This window comes from Scylla paramamosain, chromosome 44 (genome assembly GCF_035594125.1).
Source record: "Scylla paramamosain isolate STU-SP2022 chromosome 44, ASM3559412v1, whole genome shotgun sequence".
Taxonomy (NCBI): domain Eukaryota; kingdom Metazoa; phylum Arthropoda; class Malacostraca; order Decapoda; family Portunidae; genus Scylla; species Scylla paramamosain.
The window spans coordinates 6178222-6202019 of NC_087194.1; the positions used below are offsets into that span (position 1 = coordinate 6178222).

General features: G+C 37.0%; 1 protein-coding gene across 5 annotated transcripts in view; it reads right to left on the minus strand.

Annotated features, from left to right (window-relative positions):
- Nucleotides 1-369: 369 nt before the first annotated feature.
- LOC135094034 (biotin-dependent 3-methylcrotonyl-coenzyme A carboxylase beta1 subunit-like) overlaps nt 370-23798 on the minus strand; it is a 43901-nt gene continuing 20472 nt past the window's right edge. For 3 of the 5 annotated variants that reach the window (XM_063993760.1, XM_063993758.1, XM_063993761.1), the window contains exons 9-13: nt 21268-21382; nt 13568-13738; nt 12342-12458; nt 9299-9412; nt 370-6525 (exon numbers count right to left, since the gene is read on the minus strand). In XM_063993760.1, coding sequence (XP_063849830.1) covers nt 6442-6525; nt 9299-9412; nt 12342-12458; nt 13568-13738; nt 21268-21382 — 601 coding nt within the window. In that variant the 3' untranslated portion in view covers nt 370-6441. Of the gene's footprint in view, nt 6526-9298; nt 9413-12341; nt 12459-12737; nt 12821-13567; nt 13739-21267; nt 21383-23798 lie in introns of those variants that run through there. The other 2 variants (XR_010263550.1, XR_010263551.1) reach the window with 2 other exon arrangements.

Here is a 23798-nt window from a genome sequence, read left to right on the forward strand (position 1 = left end):
ATTAATGAGAAAAATCAGTAATGGTACTCACTCATGGTGGAAGAGATTAATGATGATGAAGTAGCTGTGCAGCTCGATATAACCTATATATATATATATATATATATATATATATATATATATATATATATATATATATATATATATATATATATATATATATATAAACACACACACACACACACACACACACATATATATATATATATATATATATATATATATATATATAGAGAGAGAGAGAGAGAGAGAGAGAGAGAGAGAGAGAGAGAGAGAGAGAGAGAGACGGGCAGTGGATGACCTTGACAGTGGCTATGGCCCAGCGCTCTCGCTCTCTCTCTGATAACACACACACACACACACACAGAGAGAGAGAGAGAGAGAGAGAGAGAGAGAGAGAGAGAGAGAGAGAGAGAGAGAGAGAGAGAGAGAGAGAGAGAGAGAGAGAGCATTGTGTCAAGGTCACTCACTGGCTGTCATTTCTACTTTTTCCTCCTTGGTTATAGAAAATTATGATAATTCAAACACAACACATAAAAAGGGCAAAAACCATGGAGCAATGAGCTACACGTGTTGTTACACTGATGTAAATAAACTGACCGCCTGCAACAAACAGTCAGCCTCGAAGCAGTGGCTCGTGTCCAGTGTTGCCACAACTCCATCCATAGCGGGCGGGACTTTGAAATTGAGTCGGCTGCTCCAGATTTTATCCGTTGCTTCCGAAATTCGTCAAAGCAAGATCGGTAGTACAGAGGTATGAGAGTATTTTATTATGATATGACATATAACATAATAAGTATAACATTCTTCTGAAATGTGATTATGAATGTGTAACTTAATACTGTGACCATCAACAAAGTGGCCACAGGTGAGATGCAAAACAAACCTTTATTGTTATTGTTCAATGGAAACTAATGAACTGATTATGAAATAATCATAGATTTATAACAATATCAAACGAGTAAAAAATACACAGAAGTAGCTAATGTTGTGTCACCTCTCGACCGATGAGCATTGTCTTGTCCCTCAGGATGTCATCATCAAGCATCAGAATTGCTTTAATTCTATTTTTTTCTCTAATAAACAAAAGGCTTTTTGGTTTCAAAAATATTTGTTGTGAATCAAATTATTTCCTACTTTTCCAAATGATTCCCATATACTTACTAATATTTGATAGTGATGAGAACATCTTAGGATTTTTCTGGACTAAAACTGAAAGAAAGGATGAATTCCATGTAAAAACAGTGACAGAACCCATAAAATATTGTAAATCATTTTGAAGCATTACCAACATGCACAGGTGGTGAATTTTTGTCTTAAAAATCAAATAAAGTTTATCTGTAATGACAATCACAACGATGATCACACTTTAACGAGAAATAAATCATGGTGAAGCAGGAAGCTGAAACAAGATTCACCACACAGCATGACAACACTCCACATGAATGTTCTACCTCTCACATGCAAATTGTTGGGAAAATATCAAACTGAACTATTCCTAATCTGAATAACCAATGAAATTAAGTTAGAAATAAAATATGAACCAATGAAATTAAGTTAGAAATAAAATATGAGTCATACTTTGTTTCTTCTGAGCCTTGGAATTATCATGAGCCTCACCAACACACAAAGACCTCACTCTTACTCTTATATTTCAGTCTTTTCAAAACACAGAACTTGGTCTCTCCATATCTAAATATGATCAGCAGTTCACCACATAACTAGAAGAACAGATATAAACTAACCACAAATGTTAAACTCTATGACTGCAAAAGTTTCTACTCATGTCTAATAAAATTCAATACCTGGTTTAATCACAAGGCACCACAGACAGCAGCGGCAGTAATCAAACAGCTCCAGCCTCACAGCACCTGTAGTCTTATCTATTATTACTCTCTGACTATGACAGTTTCTCCTTGAGTATGATAAAATGAAATATCTAGTTTAATCACAAGATACCATAGACACCAGTAGTGATCAAATAGTTCAGGCCTTATAGCACCTGAAGTTTAGTCTATTATTACTCTTTTGACTGCTATGGTTTCTCCTCAAATCTGATGATGTGGTGCCAAGTTTAGTGACATCATGTAGTCAAACAGCTCAATTCTTGTAATGCCTGTGGTCTTATTTATTATTACTCTTTGACTGCAATGACTTCTCTTCCAAGTCAATATAGTTATAAAAGAGCTATAAAAGAGCTGTGTTGCAAGTTTAGAGTATTACTATTATAAAAGACACCACTGAAAATAAGAGAGGTCAAATAATTAAAATCTTTCAGTGCTTGTGCGAGGAGGCCTTGGTTTATGACAGTCTCAACTTTTGCTGTTTCAAGGTTATGATGCTGGCACTGCTTGTCCCTGTACATTGCTGATTTTTTCCATTACTGATTTTTTTCATTATTTTATACTTAATAAATGTATGTCCTCCATGTGTTTTTTACATGTAAAGTAGTTACATTTTTATCTCCTAGGACTTAAATTATGACTTTACAGTACACCTATGCATTAACATAGTGAGTGTTTACTTAGGCTGGTTCCAATCAACATAGAAAATCAATTTATGATGTGGCATAGAAACTAAACTCTGTCATAAGTCAAGGATCCCATGTTTTTTTTTCACTTTGACTTGTAGATTCTTCTCAAGTGTTGTAAAATCTTGCAGGACAACTTTTGATGCCAGTGACACCATAGTGACTGGGTGATTCAAATCTTTTAGTGCTCTAGTTGTGTTTTTGTTAACTAAAGTAATCTAGTAACTCAGAACAATAAATCGCATACTGTCATTAGTTGTCAAAGGGTTCAAGTTTCCAGCATCAGAGTGGCTTCATTTATCATTAAGTACAATGCTACTGACTGCTCAGTTCCTTCTGCTTTTCTATCTTGAGTAACAACCTTCTGTTTGTTACAGTCATAATGTTCCTTCCCCAAGTCATCATCAGTCTTGCAAACAATGCCACTTTGCAGCAATTTATGGATTTCTGTTTAGACCAATGCTTCATCAGGAGGAGCACCTATCGGCAGAGCTGCCTTAATCATGTCCAGGCTGAGTTATCAAAAATTGAACTCAATTTTTCTTTTTCTCTAACACGAAAGTTAAGAAAATTATATTTTTTAAATATGTCAAAGTAGAGAAATCATTCTTTGTTTATGAAAGAGATGAGTTGTAATTACTAGTACCATTCTCATAAATATACACAAAAAATCTATGAGTACAGTTTTGCAGCATGCTTTTCTACCATGGGTCAAAGGGGCTAAGAGTGTGAATGATGTGTGGGCCACCCTATGTGGGATTGCTGGCCTGGTATATATAGAAAAGTAAAAAATATATAGATATAACAAAATACTATAGATGTACTAAATGGCAAACGACACTACTCATTGAGATATGGTAAAAAAGAATCTTGAACTTTTCTACATAGGGACCTTTTTCACTGTGATAAATGTGACTTTTGAAGCAAGATGGAAATGCTGAGACACTGACTTTAGGGCAGAAACAAACTGGTCATGAGGTCATTTGAGAGGGAATGAATGGTGGCAGGACACTCAAGATAGACACATCACACACATACTATAAATCAGGCCATTATTTATCACTGACAGTCTTATCACTACAATACAAAGTCTGACAGAAGAATGCAACACTTTTCTAAAATATAATGTAAACAGGAACTATAAAAATATGTCCTGTTATACACTACAATAAAGTCTCTCTCTCTCTCTCTCTCTCTCTCTCTCTCTCTCTCTCTCTCTCTCTCTCTCTCTCTCTCTCTCTCTCTCTCTCTCTCTCTCTCTAAAGGGCTGCATTTGTATTTGAATATTAATCTGTTTCCTATTTTGTAATTGATATCTGCTTTATTTCTGATTAAAGCAACTTGTAGAAGAAAAGAAATAACATACAACTATTCATGTCTGATCTCTCTCTAACCATTCACTCTTTGATTTCCTTTCCTTCACAGCTCTCATCTTCTCTGTGTATCAATCTCTAGAACTGCTTCTCACTACTACTGCTCATTCACTATCTCTAGCTCCTCTCTGTTCCTTGCTTCTAAACTTCTCTCCTTCTTTCTTTCCATCTTCTCTCCCATCTACACCTGCTTCCTCCCCCTTCATTCACAGTCTTCAGTCTATACAGCAAACTCTCACTAAATTGAATCAACTGGAGGATAACCTGTTGTTATACAAATATTGAAGTTACTCAAAGATATGTACATATAATAAATAAATAGAGAAATAAATAAACAAATAAATAAATAAATAAATAAATAAATATATATATATATATATATATATATATATATATATATATATATATATATATATATATATATATATATATATATATATATATATATATGGAAATTCAAACTGGATAATGAAAACCAAAAGAAAAAATCACTTGCCTTTCTAAGACTGACAAGGCTACACATTCTATATGACCTGTGATGAAGGTGAGAAATTTTTACTCCCTCAGCCCTCTCCATGCCCAAACAGGGCTAAATTGTTAAACATATAGTCCACCTTTCTTATTTAATTGTAAAAGGAGCATTTGTATGTACTTGTTATTCTAATATTTTCTGTGTCAGTAGGAACATTCAGGATATCCCTTCTGGATAGATTATTCCTTCACCAGGGATGCTGATGTTGTAAGGCGGCATCCTGATAGTGAAAACACCTGTTATTAGCCGCACTACACCCCATACTCAGAAACGCTCTCTTGTTTTCCAAGGCCACAGAGATGATTAGCCAGGTTCTCAAGAGTGTTTCTCCTATTGATAATGTAGAAATCTTGTTAAGTTTTCATTACAACCATAAAAACACCCTTAACCCTCTCACACACACACACACGATGTACACGTGTCAAAATATTTTCACGTGAAATTGCACTGATGCATAAGTGCATAAAAAAATCTTAATTTAAATTCATTAAAAATAAAGTGTATGGTGTACGTGCATCAGTTTATGGTGAGTCAGAGATGAGCATAAGCTTCACATAGGTAATGAACTGGCATTAATGATGCTTCCCAGAATAGGCCAACTGGTAGATAATTTGTCAGTTTCAGCCAGCAACTCTGTCTGCACATAACCTGAGATGAATGCTGATTTCAGTTTCTCTTTGTTTTCTTGAGATCTAACTGACATATCACAATGACAACAGTACCATTGTAAAGCTATAAAACACAGTTTAAATGATGTGTAGTGTACAGAATCCTCACAGGAAAAGTTTGAGCAACAAGGTTGTGAACTTTTTTCTTTTGTATTTATTTTTGGTGGAAAAATGAGTGAAGTTACTTTTTTAGTAATTTTCCTATATGATCATCATAAAGGTAATTTCCTCATGAATATAGTGATATATAATACGTACCTACTTATGAGTTTCAAAGGAAAGAAAACTGCTAAAACTTCTAAATCAAAGTTTTGCAAGGCACATTGAGAGGCTACAAATGCCTGCCAACGGAAGAAGCATTGGAAAGAAAACTTACAAAACTTGCTAGAATGTGAGAGGGTTAAAAACTCAAGTGATTACAATTGGAGCCTTTTGAATGTAGTGAAGGTGTGGCACAGAAGTGTTTCAGAATATTGTCCTATGACAGGGCCGACTCAGTCTTGGTAGCCGTTGCAGCCCACACAGATTTCATGACAGATATTGTGCAGTTTATGACCATTTTTTAGTTATCATAATGCATGACACACCATCTATCATTTCAACACCACCATCCAGATTCTAACTGGAAATCTCTTGATAACCCCAATGCTCATTCAGGTTGTGCGTAAGTATATAAGGCCCAGAAAGCATCCAGGTCATCCTCCGATATACAGGATTTAAGCATCTGAGTTAGAAAGAGTTTGCTGTATTTATATATATATATATATATATATATATATATATATATATATATATATATATATATATATATATATATATATATATATATATATATGCTTCCTCTCCCTTACCCAGTAGTAGTTAGTATTTGCTCTCCATCAACCCTTTTCATAATTCTCCACTGGATCTAAGCATACAATTCAGCATACATATATCACAATAGGAAACAGGCATATTTTTTTTTTCCACCTACATCTTTTGCAAAACTTCAGAGAACACAATCTTGAATTACATTATGTCACAAAGGTTTCCTTCATGATGGTAATCTTACATGATATTCTATATAAAAACCTCTATAAAAATATATACATCCTACTACATACTTTCTCTGATACTATTTACTGCATCATACTAATTGTACTGCCTTATCAAATTATTGCATTGATGTTCAAACACCTAACCAAACTAGAGACACGAATGGCTGGAGAACCATTCATCTAACTGCACAGTGTGGTTACAAATACAAGGAAACCCACTCACAAGTCACTCTGGACATTCTCCACACACTGCTGAGGTATGGCAGGGCAGGCAGCCAGGCATCCATATTACACACCCTCATCACAGCCTCAGCACTGAGAAATCCTTGGCACTGTTGGTTATTCCCTCCTTTTGCCGACAGATCCTCAGACACTGGGACACAATCTATGGATGAAGCCAATCAACCAAGTTCAAGGCATAAATACCACCATCTGATGCCTTTCCTACACTAACCAAACTTTAGAATCTGATTTGGAAAACTGCAGAGAAGAAAATGCTCATATTACATTCAGTGTCAGTCAACAAATTTGACAAAATGATGCACTAGATGGCTCCTCCCAGATCTCAAAATGATTCCTATCAACTATCCCACTGACCATCCATGACAAAATCATCTGAATCTCTCAAACAACCCTCTCATTAACTAGTCAAGACAAAGTCACCTCAATTCCATGCTCTCAGACAACCCTTTCATCAATCACCAAAGACAAAATCACCAATCCTTTTCACACCTGGCAGCTCACCCACAGACTGAACTCCACTTTAATGCAGGTGTGGATAACCAGTATCTCTTGAAGAGTGACAAGTGTGGACAAGTGTCACATTTTGCCATCTGCTCACAGTTTTTTTTGTCAGAATTGTGCATTACAATGACTTGACATGACTTGCTAAAATAGTCATGGTGTGTAGCTCATAAAGTGCAGAGAAGTACAACACTCATGGCACAAAGTGAACTGTAAGGTGTGAGAAGTGTCTGAATGAAGTGTTGTGTTGGCTGCTGCATGCTCAACAATCATAAGAACATAAGAACATAAGAAATAAGGGAAGCTGCAAGAAACCACCAGGCTTACATGTGGCAGTCACTGTATGAAATATACCTACCTATTTCCACCTGTCATCTCCATCCATAAACCCATCTAATTTTCTCTTAACGCTTCCTAATGTCTTAGCACTAACAACGTGATTACTGAGTCCATTCCATTCATCTACCACTCAATTTGAAAGCCAATTTCTTCCTATCTCTTTCTTAAACCTAAATTTTTCAAGCTTGAACCCATTATTTCTTGTTCTGTCCTGGTTGCTGATCCTAAAAATTTTGCTTACGTCCCCTTTGTTATAAGCCTTATACCATTCAAAGACTTCTATCAAGTCCCCTCTTAACCTACGTCTCTCTAAAGAATGGAAATTTAACAGCTTCAATCTCGCCTTGTAAGGAATACTCCTCATCCTCTGTATCCTTTTAGTCATTCTCCTTTGCACTGATTCTAATAGACCTATATCCTTCCTGTAATGTGGGGACCAGAACTGCACAGTATAGTCTATATGAGGTCTGACCAGCGCCAAATAAACTTTAATATTACTTCGGGCCTTCAACTTTTAAAACTCCTAAAAATTAATCCTAATACCCTATTTCCCCTGTTTCTGGCCTCTATGCATTGCTTTTCTAGACAGAGTTCAGAGCTAACCATAACTCCTAAATCTTTTTCATACCGTGAACCAACCAGAGCTTCGTTGTTTATTGTGTACCTACTGTGTGGGTTTCCTCTACTTATGCTAAGTTCTTTGCATTTGTTGTTATTAATCTGCATTTGCCATCTGTCTGTCCATTCATTTATCCTATCTAAATCTGCCTGCAAGGTGATGGCATTCAAGTCTGACCTACCTATCTACCTATCTTTGTGTCATCTACAAATTTACTAACCACTACTAATTCCCCTATCTAAGTCATTGGAATTAGTAGTAATGATAGTAAACATCACAAAGTTTCTCACTTAATAAGACTCAATTCTCAAAAAATTGCTCAACAAGCATCTGCAGGTTATGAATTACTAAATAACCATCACCATGGTATAATCTGTCAATGCTTATATTACTTTTTTTTTTTTTTTTGAGTGTCAGACTTATCAAATGAAAAGACATGATTTTTGGATGTGCAATGTGTTTCATCTACCACACAATACTTCAATCAAACAATTTGTTTTGTACCATTAGCAACACTGTATGTATGTAGATAAGGATGATCCACTCCCACAAGTTGTAGCTTACACTATCTATCTGGGCTTACACTATCACAGGGTGACAAACCATCACACACTCATATACTTATCATTCACACTCTTAGCCCTGTCAGCTCTTGGTGGAAAGGGACAGTCTCATGGACCATCCTACTACACTCCAGGAGCTCAGGCAAGTGGTCACATACTTCCACAGCAAGACAATGTGCCTTACACACAATTACCATACTGATGAAACAAACTCTCATTCATGTTTAGTTTTCAAAGAAAAAATTGCAGATGGCAAAATAAAACACTACACCTACACCTATCACACTTACCCATACACTGTGCAGAATATGAAATGAAAAATTCAAATTACTTTGTCATCAATAACAAATGAGAACATCTGAAAAAGGAAAAGGCTATCCAGCGCATCACACTGCCAGGTTTGTTGACTTCTAGTCTAGCTAAAGAAGCTGAAGATAAGACCTGAGACACAACAGAAAGATGATGGTGTCAAGAAAAATTACACAAGTAATCATGTATCCCTCAGGCACTAATAGTAAAATCCTGTACCATAGTCACAGTCTCCACTTATTTCCTTGCACAAGTTCTACAAGGCTTTTCTGAACTTTTTCTTTACAGCCACACTGAACTGACTAAAAACTCTATAATCTTCTAAAACTGACACTTATCCTCTAGTTTGTGATGATTCTTTTTGACCTTGCATAGGGGACTGGCACTAAAGTGGGCCTTTTATCTGACTTTTGTTGCCCTTGGCTAGTGCCCCTCTTGTGTGTGTGTGTGTGTATATATATATATATATATATATATATATATATATATATATATATATATATATATATATATATATATATATATATATATATATATATATATATATATATATATATATAAAAGCAATACAAGCTCTCACCCACCTGTCTAGTCTGCGAAGGGACAATAATTCCATCATTGAGGACCTGAGCAGCGTGGTAGAAGGCACTGTCCTCGGGGAAACTGAACATCGACATGCTCTTCTTCTTACGAACCTCCTGCGCCATACAAAGTTTGGAGGAGCATTAATAAAAAGACTTACTTATACCAGCTGTCATTTTCAACTTAGAATATGAACACAGATCAAAATTAAGAAATATGGTCAAAATTAATCTTGGACAGGAAATGGGTTTCACACTCGATACAAGTTTCACAATGCAAGTAATTGTTCCAATCTCTAAATTCTTTCAGTCCTTCGTAAGTTTCATGTAGTTTATTCACAAGTGGAGCAATAAACAATAAATTATTTCCCCCACTCTGAAACAAAGGAGACATCACACTGAAAGGCTCAGTAGTTCATTCTTGTATTGTGGTGGCATGACAGTCAAGGTAAACCAAAATTCACTCAGGCCTTGGTGATCAACTTGCTGGGATCAACAATGAATTGCTTTGTTACTGTGAGTGTGCTTGAGTGTTCCATCCCACAGCTGCTTGGTCTCATAATTAACCTTTACATCAGTTTTATAGTATTTTAAAACATGATCAGGATAGGACAAGAAATAACAGGTTCAAGCCCGAAAAGTCTGGATTTAAGAAAGAGAGGGAAGGAATTGGTTTTCAAAGAGTGGTAGATGAATGGAATGGACTTGGTAATCATGTTGTTAGTGTTGAGTCATTAGGGAGCTTTAAAAGATCAGACAAATTTATGGATGAGGATGAGAGGTGGAAACAGACAACTGTGTTTCAAACAGGAACTGCCTTTTTTTTTTTTTTTTATGTAAAAGGGACACTGGCCAAGGGCAACAAAAATCCAATAAAAAAAAAAAAAAAATGCCCACTGAAATGCCAGTCCCATAAAAGGGTCAAAGCAGTAGTCAAAAATTGATGGATAAGTGACTTGAAACCTCCCTCTTGAAGGAAATTAAGTCATAGGAAAGTGGAAATACAGAAGCAGGTAGGGAGTTGCAGAGTTTACCAGAGAAAGGGATGAATGATTGAGAATACTGGTTAACTCTTGCATTAGAGAGGTGGACAGAATAGGGGTGAGAGAAAGAAGAAAGTCTTGTGCAGCGAGGCCGTGGGAGGAGGGGAGACATGCAGTTAGCAAGATCAGAAGAGCAGTTAGCATGAAAATAGCAGAAGATAGCTAGAGATACAACCTTGCGGCGGTGAGAGAGAGAGGCTGAAGACAAAGACAGTCAGTTAGAGGAGAGGAGTTGATGAGACAAAAAGCTTTTGATTCCACCCTGTCTAGAAGAGCAGTATGAGTTGAGTGGAACCCCCCTAGACATATGAAGCATACTCCATACATGGACGGATAAGGCCCTCGTACAGAGTTAGCAGCTGGCGGAGACGTCTCAGAACACCTAACTTCATAGAAGCTGTTTAAGCTAGAGATGAGATGTGAAGTTTCCAGATCAGATTATAAGTAAAGGACAGACCAAGGATGTTCAGTATAGAAGAGGGGGAGTTGAGTGTCACTGAAGAAGAGGGGATAGTTGTTTGGAAGGTTGTGTTGAGTTGATAGATGGAGGAATTGAGTTTTTGAGGCATTGAACAATACCAAGTTTGCTCTGTCCCAATCAGAAATTTTAGAAAGATCTGAAGTCAAGCACTCTGTGGCTTCCCTGTGAGAAATGTTTACCTCCTGAAGAGTTGAACGTCTGTGAAAAGACGTGGAAAAGTGCAGGGTGGTATCATCAGCGTAGGAGTGGACAGGACAAGAAGTTTGGTTTAGAAGATCATTAATGAATAATAAGAAGAGAGTGGGTGATAGGACAGAACCTTGAGGAACACCACTTTTAATAGATTTAGCAGAAGAAGAGTGACCATCTACCACAGCAGCAATAGAACAGTCAGAAAGGAAACTTGAGATGAAGTTACAGAGAGAAGGATAGAAGCCATAGGAGGTAGTTTGGAAATCAAAGCTTTATGCCAGACTCTATCAAAAGCTTTTGATATGTCCAAGACAACAGCAAAAGTTTCACGAAAATCTCCAAAAGAGGATGACCAAGACTCAGTAAGGAAAGCCAGATCACCAGTAGAGTGGCCTTGATGGAACCCATACTGGTTGTGAAGTGATAGATGTTTAAGAATCTTCCTGGTGAGGATAGATTCAAAAACTTTAGATAGGCAGGAAATTAAAGTAATAGGACGGTAGTTTGAGGGATTAGAACAGTCACCCTTTTTAGGAACAGGTTGAATGTAGGCTAACTTTCAGCAAGAAGGAAAGGCAGATTGTAGACCATGTGTAGGTCTGGTGGCTTCTAGCAGCTTCCCTTATTTAGTTAAGTTATCATGATGCATCACACAAGCTGCTACAAATTATGAATGTATTTCAAAGCCATTTAGCTAATGATGAGAAGTACTGTGACATTCCTCCTACCAAAAGCTTGCCAACACAGCAGATCATCTATCCAACTCAAGTTCGAAATAACAAAGCTTTGGTTGCCACTTCTGACCAATTAGATCAGGAAATGAATCTTGCCAATCACAGTCTTCCTACACAGCAGCATCACTGTGTCTGCTAAAAGCACATGAAAGCTATGCCCCCCTGTTGCTTTCAAACAAAGAGGTGTGATGGCCTCAGTGAGAACACTTCCTCTCCTCTTGATCATATCTCATTATTACTACTCCAGTATTTGGACTCCTTACCACCCATAATAAGCATCTGCCCTCAACCCTCTGCATGAGTGGAAGTGGAGGCAAGGTAGAGGGTTAGGCATTTACTGTTTAACACTATACTTGTGGACAATGATGACATCATACCTTTACTCCTAAACCTGAGTCCATTTTATCTTAAAATTTAACAAACAAGACTCTAAATACATCATAAAAATATAAACCATACAAATTCATAACAAACATCGCAGGAAAGTCAAAGGTAACACCCTAAGACACCTCCATATAAAAATCTGATATGCAAAGATACAATGAACCCAAGATTACAGAAACAAGAGGCTGCAACGGCCATGCTCAGGATCTCACCTTGCCTGGGGCCTGCGTGGGTTGTGAGGGTGGGTCGGCAGGTGGCGGGTTAAGGGTGTGTGTGACTGATGTGCCCGGCCAGGAAAAGATGAAGTTTGGAGAGAAAGCTGGTCCACACTAAGGCAAAAAAAAAAAATAAATAAATAAATAAATAAATAAATAAATAAATAAAATGAAAAAAATAAATAAATAAATAGATAAAGAAATAAAGAAATAAAATAAATAAATAAATAAATAAATAAATAAATAAATACATACATACATACATACATACATATACTAAGGCTGTCTCTCCCAAAAAGAGGGATAGACAAACCTAACATCATACATATACCAAGGCTGTCCCTCCCAAAAAGAGGACAAGACAAGGCACACAACGTTCACATTCATACTTACACTACTCTCTCAGTCCCTTGCCCATTGACAGAAGAGAAAGTACTCCTGCCCTCACTTTACAGGCATCAATCACACAGTTTGGTCTGGAAAAAGGCTCTTTCACAAAATAGATAGATAAATAAATAAATAATGTAAAAAAAATATAGATAGAAATGGAGGAAGGTAATAAAATATGAAAAGAAAAAAAAACTTAGATTAAACAATGAAGTAAGATATTATCAAACATTATATTCAGCTAAAGAACAACAAGGAAACAAAGTGATTGATATCAAGGAAGGATGACAATGAGGAAAACAATACATTACAATGAAAAAGCACTAAGAAAAACATAACACAACTTAGAAGATCAGGATAACATTTCAAACCAACAATATTTATCATCTGAAAACAATTACCCTGAAAAAAAAAGCTGAGGCATACTGACTCAACAAACACCATGCTATCAAAGATGCATACAATTAGCTTGGAGATCAAATAATGCACTACACACTTACTCACACATCAATAAAGATTGCTATTAATAATTTCATGCCCTCCTGATGCAAACGTGAAATGGAATATCAGGTAAAGCAACAGTTTCAATGATATCTAACAACACTACATGACAACAGACTCATAATAACATACGATATACACTTAGTGCTTATTGTTTTACAGCTTAAGTATATAATGAAAAAAAATTGAGCCTACCTGCACAATCTCTCAAGCAGTATAGAAAAGATTAACGATGAAAGTCCAAGTACATATAAATTACTAAACATAATAGGACATTTCATTAACTTCCCAGCTACAAACAAATATCCCACAGAAAGGCAAAGAAGTTTCAGTACCATAGTGTAGTTGTCATCAGCATGACAACCCCCTACATTGATGGCAATCTTGGGCACTGTGATGCAGGCCAGGGCAGCCATCATGGCAGCACGCCCTCTGAGGCTGAGGTGCTGCTCCTCCCTTCCCTCACCCAGCCAGGCACTGTCATGAGCCTCCTTGCTGCCAGAATTCTGTTACAGAGACAGAGATAAAGTTATACAGTTAGATTTTTTTTTTTATGTAAGATGGGCACTAGCCAAGGACAACAGAAAGCTCTAAAAAGAAGTAAAAATGGAATATTGGAGGATAGGTGTCTTAAAATTTCCCTCTGGCAAAGAGTTCAAGTCAAAGGAAGGAGGAAATACAGAAGTAGGCAGGGAGTTTCAGTTTACCAAAAATGAGATGAATGGTAAAGAACACTGGTTAACTCTTGCATTGGAGAGGTGGACAGAAGACAAGTGAAAGTAGAAAGTCTTGTGCAGTGAGGCCGCAAGAAGTGGGAGGCATGGAGTTAGCAAAATCAGAAGAGCAGTTAGTAAGAAAATGGTAGTAGAAGATAGCAAAAGATGCAACACTGCATTGATTAGACAGAGGCTGAAAACAGTCAGTTGATAAGACAAAATATTTTTCATTCCAAATAGAAATGGGAGACTGTTTTGCTATTTCTTACTATGAGTGGAGAAAACCAAAAGATAAACATTACTAATACAAACTTCAAAGTGCACTGAGTTATAACTGGTAATGTATATCACTAAGGCCTGGAAGACCTTATTTGCATACTCTTCATTTTTTTCACACAGAACAAGCTAAAACTTGTAAACAATTATTTATGGATAATGCAAAACTCATTAAGCATGTTGAAAGCACAGCAAAAGTCCTGTCTTTGGCAACCAATGTTTTGAAAACGATGTTCCTGCACTTTTGCAAATTGGTTCCATTCCGAAAGTTATCTGATCTTTTGACACTATATTTTCCTAAATGTATTAGCATGTGGCAAGTTTAAAAATGGTGTCAGAGCAACATAATTATCTTCCATCATGTGTAGGCTCTCCTGCTAGCTACAGCACCCCCTAGGTACGATGGTGTGTGATGTATCTGAGGATATTTTGGGTATAAACTTGGAATATAAGAATAAAGTACTAGACTAAGAAGGAATGGAAAGGAATATTAGCAATCCAACCCATAACAGGCAGAGTAAAAATAAATAAATAAATAAATAAATAAATAAATAAAAAAAAAAAAAAAAAATATATATATATATATATATATATATATATATATATATATATATATATATATATATATATATATATATATATATATATATATATATATATATATATATATATATATATATAAAGAATGTGAGAATGTCTATCATGTTTACAGTGCCATGTTTGTCTCTCCACTCTGTCTTTGTGAACAAAAACCCACCAGTGGCTGAGGAGCAGACTGACCAGCAGACCATTTCAGGCATGACATATCCTGCTGCTTTGGAGACAAAAGAGGAGGAAAGCAAGGAGGTAGAAGACCTGGAGAAAGTTTTGTGGGAGGACCCAAAAAAAATCTCAGTTTATTTATCAACTTTGCTGAGACTGAACAGAACTACAGTCTGGACTTAATTCATCCTTACAGTAGACTTATATTGTTTGTTTTCAAGATATATGCCTTGAAATGTTTGTGATTTCTATATAAATATGCCTTGGAGACATTAGTTTGGGTTTTCTGCAAATATATAAATAGACAGTCGCTTATGTTCTCATTTACTCATTGCCAACAGAGCTGATGAAATTCACATCTGATCTTTCAGCATATTCGATGCTTTGGCACCTATTTAGCCCCATAAATGCCAAAAGACAGGACTTTCACTATAATGATTCCTAAACAGAACTGTAAGAGACTTCAATACACTATACTGGTAGAACAGAAACTTTGCCCAAAAACATCATATTTCACAAAGGAAAGTGTGAGAACTAGATGGAAACACAGAAAGAGTAATATGATAGCTGATAGTGGTAAAGAGATAGTGTAAAGAGAGAGAAATAATTGATGGATCATGCATGTTCACTTATTGGCAAAAAGATTTTTTTCTTTCTTTGACATACCCCTCTATCCACCTCACACAGCACCATTTAGTAACATTAAGAGGGCACAGCAATAAACTAAACAAGAGAAGAGGAGACAAGAAGTGCAGAAATGTAAATTCACAAATAGAGCAATAAGTCAGTGGAATACATTACTAAAGGAAGTGGTGTGTGTGTGTGTGTGTGTGTGTGTGTGTGTGTGTGTGTGTGTGTGTGTGTGTGTGTGTGTGTGTGTGTGTGTGTGTGTGTGTGTGTGTGTGTGTGTGTGTGTTTACCTAGTTGTATAATACAGGATTCGAGCAGGATACAGGATAGTGTCCTGTCTCCATATCTATATTTATCCATATCTAAATTTATGCATGCTTGGTGCTGTAACAATGTCCTTTAGATGATTCCAGATATCCACAGTTCTATGTGGAGAACTATACTTCTTGATGTCCCTCAAACACTGACTCTTCCTGATCTTTTCTGAGTGCCCTCTTGTCCGTCCAGCTTCATCTTCCAGCAACACCAGATGCTGCTTGTCTACCTTCTCAATGTGGTTAACTATTTTATACATTGTTATTAGATCTCCTCTTTCTCTTCTAACTTGCAAAGTTGGCAGTCCCATTTCCTTCAACCTCTCTTCATACATTAGGTCTTTCAGCTCCAGTACCATCCTTGTAGCTGCCCTCTGAATTCTTTCCAACTTCTTTATGTCTTTCTTCATATGCAGAGACCACACCACTGCTGCACATTCCAGTATGGGACGTAGTATAGTGGCTATAATTTTTTTTCATCATAGTTTTATCCATGTAATGAAATGTCACTCTAATATTTGTTAACAATCTCTATGTCAAGCCAAATATCTCATTTATATGCTGTTCTGGGATCAGGATATCTTGAAAAAACCACTCCTAGGTCTTTTTCCTCCTTGCTCCTCATTATTACTTCCTCCCCCATTTTATAGTCCCATGCAGGTCTTCTTTTACTCTTTCCCAATTCCATTACATGGCATTTCTTAGCATTGAATTCCAATTTCCACTTCCTGCTCCACCCATAAATCTTGCCAATATCTCTTTGCAACTCTATACAATCAACATGGCTCTTTATTACTCTTAACAATTTTGCATCATCAGCAAACAGATTAATATAAATGGTCAAACCCTCCTGCATATCACTGATGTATATTTGGAACATAATGGGTACTAACACAGAACCCTGTGTTACTCCACTTGTTACATTACTCCAACTTGAACAGGTGTCGCTGATCACAGTTCTTATTTCTCTATCCTTTAAGTAGTCTCTCATCCATTTTAGCATTGTCCCTCTCAGTCCTCCTATATGTTCCACTTTCCACAATAGTCTTTTATGTGGAACTTTATCAAAATTTTTTTTGATGTCCAAGTGCACTGCATCTATCCACCCATCTCTGTTTTGTACTAAATCCATTACTCTTGTAAAGAAACTTTATAAATTTGTCACACATGACCTTCCTTTTCTGAAACCAAATTGACTATTTGTTATAACTTCGTTCTCTTCCAAATATTTCACCCACTTTTCCATGATCACTATTTCACAAATCTTGCCCACAACACTAGTTAGCGACACTGGTCTATAATTTTGTGGCTCGGTCCTCTTTCCTCCTTTGTGTATTGGCACTATATTTGCTCTCTTCCACTCTCTTGGTACTCTTCCCTCTATCAGTGAGCTGTTAATCACATCCCAAATTGGCTCTACCACTTGTTCTCTACATTCCTTTAGTGTCCAACCTGACACTCCATCAGGCCCCATTGCTTTCCTGACATCCAACTTCTCTAACAATTTGCCAATTTCATGTTTTTGCACCAAGACTTCCCATAAACCCCGATGCCTCACCTCCTCACTTAGTTCTGTAAAACCCGCTTCCACATTGAACACAGACCTGAAACTCTCATTCATAATTTCATTCATCTCTTCTGCTGTTTGATATATCCTTCCTTCCCTTACTATCTTGTTAATGGTCTCTCTGCTTGTCATCTTTCCATTGATATATCTGTAAAAAAGCTTGGGCTCTTCCTCACATTTCTTTACCACATCCTTTTCAAATTATTTCTCCTCTCTTCTTATTCTAACATACTAATTCCTTGCCTCCTTATACTGCTCTCTATTACTTTCATTTCTTTGTTTCTTCAGTTTCTTCCAATCATTATCCTTTCTCTTCTCAGCTTCTGCACATCTGGTATTATACCAAATATGTTTGCTCCTCCTTACTTTATATACAGGTACATATTTTTGCACACTCTCATTGTACTTTTTCAGGAATGTTTCATATTTCTCTTGCACTGTCTTGCCTTCCTTAAGTCCCTTCTAATCAATACTCCCAAAGAACTTTCTTAACTCTATAAAATTTGTCTTTGCATGATTTAGTCTCCCATTTTTATAATCCTCCTTACAATCTTGCAGTACTACTTCTAACACCACATGATCACTTTTTCTCATTGGGCTTAAGTATTTAATGGTTGGACTGGACTCCGGTTTTTTTTTGTGAATACCAGGTCTAGCATAGATGGTTCCTCCTCCCCTTTGTATCTTGTAAATTCCTCCACCCATTGGTCCATTATAATCACCATAGCTAACTGTAGCATTTCTTCACTCTACGGTCCAGCATTTCCATTAACTTTCATCTCCTCCCAGCTTACATTTTTAAAGTTAAAGTCTGCCACTAGTAGTATTCTATTGTCCTTCCTTATCATGTTGTCTAGGCACTTCAACACTTCCTTTTGCATTTCCTTGTGATCCTCCAACCTCCATGTATTAGTCTTCAGTGGCACATACAATAATATGATCTTTCTCTCTTCTCTCCCACTGGTCCTGAGTGTTATACCTATGACCTCCACCATGCCATCTCCATATTGCACTTCTTCCACATATATATCATCTCGAACCATCATTAGTACTCCTCTTCCTCCTTTTCCCTTTCTATCTCTCCTCCAATAATTATATCCCTCTTCCTTAAAATTTAAATGGACTTCCTCTTTTAACTTTGTCTTGTTTAAGCACAACACATCTGGTTTATTTTCCTTTAAGTAATCTCTGAAAGAAACCCATCTATGTTTGTATACATTACTCTTAATGTACTACTTTTCCCATCACATGCAATTTGTTTGTCTGCTGCTGTGGTTCTTTCATTTCTTGCTCCCTTTCCTAAATATACTATTTCCTTAAGTCTCATATCAATAAAATCAATAAAATTTCCTCTTTACAGTCTCTGTCCTTTCATTTTTTCCTTGGCTTCATTTCTCAGATCCCTCTCTTTTTTCCTTTCTCCCAGGTTCATATCTATTTTTACCCATATATTCTTGTATTCTGAAGTTTCAGCAAGATTCCCAGTTTTTGCTAGGATCTCCTCTACTGCAACTTGGGATCTCATTCTCACTTTTAACAGTCTTTTACCTCCTCCTCTATATTTTCCAATTCTATATGCTTTTTCCACTTCTTGTTCCAGTCCCTGTTCCTCATCTTGGTCCACTGTAATAATTTTTCTTACCAACTCCTCTTCTCTCTCTCTGACAGACTTTACAGGGTTTTTCTTCTCTTGCAGTCCAAAATGACCATACATTTTTTCTTATCAACTGTGTCTCTCACCAAAACCTTTTCTTTAATTACCTGAATTACTGTGTCCTTGGTCTTTTCCTGTATTTGTTTTTTAACCACCTCTGTGAAGCTAACTTTTTCATCCTCATCTTCTTTTTTCCAGGCATTTCTCAGTTCCTCCAGTTTGGTTTCACACACTGTCCATTCCACTTTTCCTGCACTATCCTCTGCTTTTGCTGCAGCCCTTGCAGAGTTACTTCATATTCATTACATTTAGTCTTGAGTATCTCATTTTCTTTCTTTAGTTCCTCAGTTTTTTTTTTTTTTTTATGTAGGAAGGACACTGGCCAAGGGCAACAAAAATCTAATAAAAAAAATGCCCACTGAAATGCCAGTCCCATAAAAGGGTCAAAGCAGTGGTCAAAAATTGATGAATAAGTGTCTTGAAACCTCCCTCTTGAAGGAATTCAAGTCATAGGAAAGTGGAAATACAGAAGCAGGCAGGGAGTTCCAGAGTTTAACAGAGAAAGGGAAGAATGATTGAGAATACTGGTTAACTCTTGGGTTAGAGAGGTGGATAGAATAGGGGTGAGAGAAAGAAGAAAGTCTTGTGCAGCGAGGCCGCGGGAGGAGGGGAGGCATGCAGTTAGCAAGATCAGAAGAGCAGTTAGCATGAAAATAGCGGTAGAAGACAGCTAGATATGCAACATTGCAGCGGTGAGAGAGAGGCTGAAGACAGTCAGTTAGAGGAGAGGAGTTGATGAGAAGAAAAGCTTTTGATTCCACCGTCTAGAAGAGCAGTATGAGTGGAACCCCCCAGACATGTGAAGCATACTCCATACATGGACGGATAAGGCCCTTGTACAGAGTTAGCAGCTGGGGGGGTGAGAAAAACTGGCGGAGACGTCTCAGAACGCCTAACTTCATAGAAGCTGTTTTAGCTAGAAATGTGATGTGAAGTTTCCAGTTCAGATTATAAGTAAAGGACAGACCGAGGATGCTCAGTGTAGAAGAGGGGGACAGTTGAGTGTCACTGAAGAAGAGGGGATAGTTGTCTGGAAGGTTGTGTCGAGTTGATAGATGAAGGAATTGAATTGCCTCTTTCATCTCATTGTTTATCTTTACAGCACTCTCACATTCACTATACTTCTTTCTCAATTCTTTGTTTTGCACAATAAGTTTGTCCTGCTTTTCCAGAATGCCAGAGATCAGTTCCCTCATACACCTTACTTCTTTCTCTACACTGATTATCCTCCTCATATTTCCTTTCTCTTCTCTGAATCCTGAAAAATCCCTTTCTCTGCTTGCCTCCACCAACTGTCTCAAGCCCACAGGGGTTTCAATAAAATGTGCCTTCTGTTTCACCTCCTCACTCAGTTTGTTTACAAACACTTCACAACCAGTGTGTGTGTGTGTGTGTGTGTGTGTGTGTGTGTGTGTGTGTGTGTGTGTGTGTCTGTGTGTGTGTCTGTGTGTGTGTGTGTGTGCGTGTGTTTGTGTGTGTGTGTGTGTGTGTGTGTAAGTCTGTGTGTGTATTTACCTAGTTTACTTTTTTTTTTTTTATGTAGGAAGGACACTGGTCTTCCTAGCTGTATTGTACAGGGCATGAACCAAAGCTCATTTTGTCGTCTCCATAACTATATTTATCCAAGTTTCTCTTTAAACATGTGTACACTGTTTGCCACAACCACCTCTTCTTTCAAGTCATTCCAGAGTTCAATAGTGTGTGTGTGTGTGTGTGTGTGTGTGTGTGTGTGTGTGTGTGTGTGTGTGTGTGTGTGTGTGTGTGTGTGTGTGTGTGTGTGTGTGTGTGTGTGTGTGTGTGTGTGTGTGTGTGTAAACAATACACATAAATTTCAAGGAAACAGCATGATCATTTGTTACTGCAAGAGTATATTACAAGTCTACCTTTATCCAGTAAAAATACAAAAAGGTAAACACAAATAAGAAAAATATACTAGGTAAAGTTAGTATACAGTAATACCTCAGGTTAAGTTGTTTCCAACCTAAGTCATGACCTCCTGAACCAATTAACGACATAGGGTGAGGTATACCTGTAAAGTATTAACTTGTTGCCTCACCTGAAGGAACACCAGGGGAAGCTGCCTCTGCTGGCACAGCTGAAGAAAGTGTGAACCTTTCAGTCCATCTTGGTAAGTGAGAGGACCAGCATTGCCTAGCACACCCACACATTTCCTGCAAGGGTAAATGTGCAGGAGAGTTACCTACATCATTCACGCTCTTCGCTTTGTCTGCCCCTAATGGAAAGGGATAGTCTCATGGACCACCCTACTACTGTACGTCCCATGAGCTTAGGCACAGCTGGCCACCTACTTCTATTACCACTGCCATATTTTCCATTTTTAAGTTTACAAGTCTTCCTAAACTAAGCTAGGTATTCTTAAGAAATTCAGTCTTATTCAACAGAAAGAATCAAAATATAATTTTTTCAATACTGAAATAAAATGTAAGAAAGCATTTCCTTCTCCCTCTCAGGGTGAAAATCTCCATTCCTTGTGTCCTCAGCCCTTTCCAGTCTATTACATGTAACACAAGCCATCACTGACATAACTCACATCTACCCTTCAGCCTTTCCTTGTGATGCTCCTTCTCCTTAACCCCTTCAATACAATGATGCCTACGTAAGCGTCATGAAGTGCCAGTGGAATATACAATGACACGTAGGCATCATGGTTGGATTCTATTTTTGTTGTTGTTGAGCAATCCTGTATCCTGTCTTGATTTGTCTTGACAGACTTTGCTCCCCCGACTCTCCCTGTCCCCACCAGTCATGTAAATGAGCCACTCCATGCCCCACCCTCTATCCAGAATGAGCAAGTCTCATTGGCAGAGCCTTCCATCATAGTTTTCCTCCCTTATCTTCCATATCCCCCTATCCTTCTTTTCATCCTATACCCCCTCCACCAGGGAGGGGAGACTGTTTGGGGTGGGTACAGTTCCCCCTTCCCTTGTTCATTCTTTGCCCTCTTACCCTCCTCTCCCTCCCCTCCTCCCTACATCTCTCTCTCTCTCTCTCTCTCTCTCTCTCTCTCTCTCTCTCTCTCTCTCTCTCTCTCTCTCTCTCTCTCTCTCTCTCTCTCTCTCTTCTTTGTGTGTGTGTGTGTGTGTGTGTGTGTGTGTGTGTGTGTGTGTGTGTGTGTGTGTGTGTGTGTGTGTGTGTGTGTGTGTCATACTTACACCCAGAAAAACATCAACTCCTGCCTCATACTTTTATGACAACTGAAGGGTTGAGAGAGAGAGAGAGAGAGAGAGAGATGTACAAAATGTACAAAACATTAAATTTAAGTAACTACAATACACAACCTTTACACAATTACCAAACTCTAAACCAGTATTCACTCTACATTCCCAGACCTAATTTAACACTGTTCAAACACTCCACCATGTATATAGGACCTAAGATTTGGAATTATTTACCAGGTGATATAAAACAATCAAAGAGTCTATCTTGCTTCAAAACAAAATTAAAGAGTCATTTGTTATACGCTTATTAGTTATACACATGTTATACACTTGTTATATGTTATATGTTATACGCTAGCTCATCAGACATTACCCTCATGTACTAGTATCATCACAGTAGTCAATAATTCATGTGAAATGGCAATAGTGAAAAGTATATCTAATAATATACTATATTTTCTTGTATCTTATTTATTCAACTTTCTCCTAGTATTGATAAATTCTTCATGCATTTACATTGTATTATTAGCGTCAGTATCTTTATTCTTCTTCTTCTTCTTCTTCTTCTTATTATTATTATTATTGTTATTATTATTATTATTATTATTATTATTATTATTATTATTATTATTATTATTATTATATTTATTACGCATTTGTTAAAGTGCTATTTTATCTTCTGTTCTGTGCAATTTCTTCCAAAATCAGTATTATTAGGTATTAACAAAGGATTTGTGCTTCATATGAGGAGTTCCTTTAGACTTAGCAACTTATTTATATTTTCATATACCCATATTATTATTATTATAGGTACAAATTTAGATTTCCTGTTATTGCACAAGGTAAAAACTCAAGGATAATTCTTCATTATATGGACAAGTGTTTTATTACTCTAATATATAGGATTAAATGTTCTTCTTCTTTCTTTTTTTTTTTTTTCTAAGTTATTTTTATAATTAGTCCTAATATATAAATATATATAATTTTTTTTTGTCTGCCCATAAAGCAGTTGCTTGCTAAGGGCTGTTTGTTTGTTATAAAATTATATTAAGTTCTTAAATCAACTGTAAAATGACAAACATAATAAAGTGTTAAAGTGTTAGTGTTGAGAGAGAGAGAGAGAGAGAGAGAGAGAGAGAGAGAGAGAGAGAGAGAGAGAGAGAGAGAGAGAGAGAGAGAGAGAGAGAGAGAGAGAGAGAGAGAGAGAGAGAGAGAGAGAGAGAGAGAGAGAGAGAAATTATAGTATTAGAAATTAGATAAGTTACCACTCGCAGCCCACACCATATATGAGCAATGCACCTTTTTTAAACATCCGGAGCAAAGTGGTTAACTCCTTCATTAAAGTTTCTCTTGAATCAACTGTATTGGGCTAGTTTAGAGTATAACTTTGAAGAGCATTATTCACAGC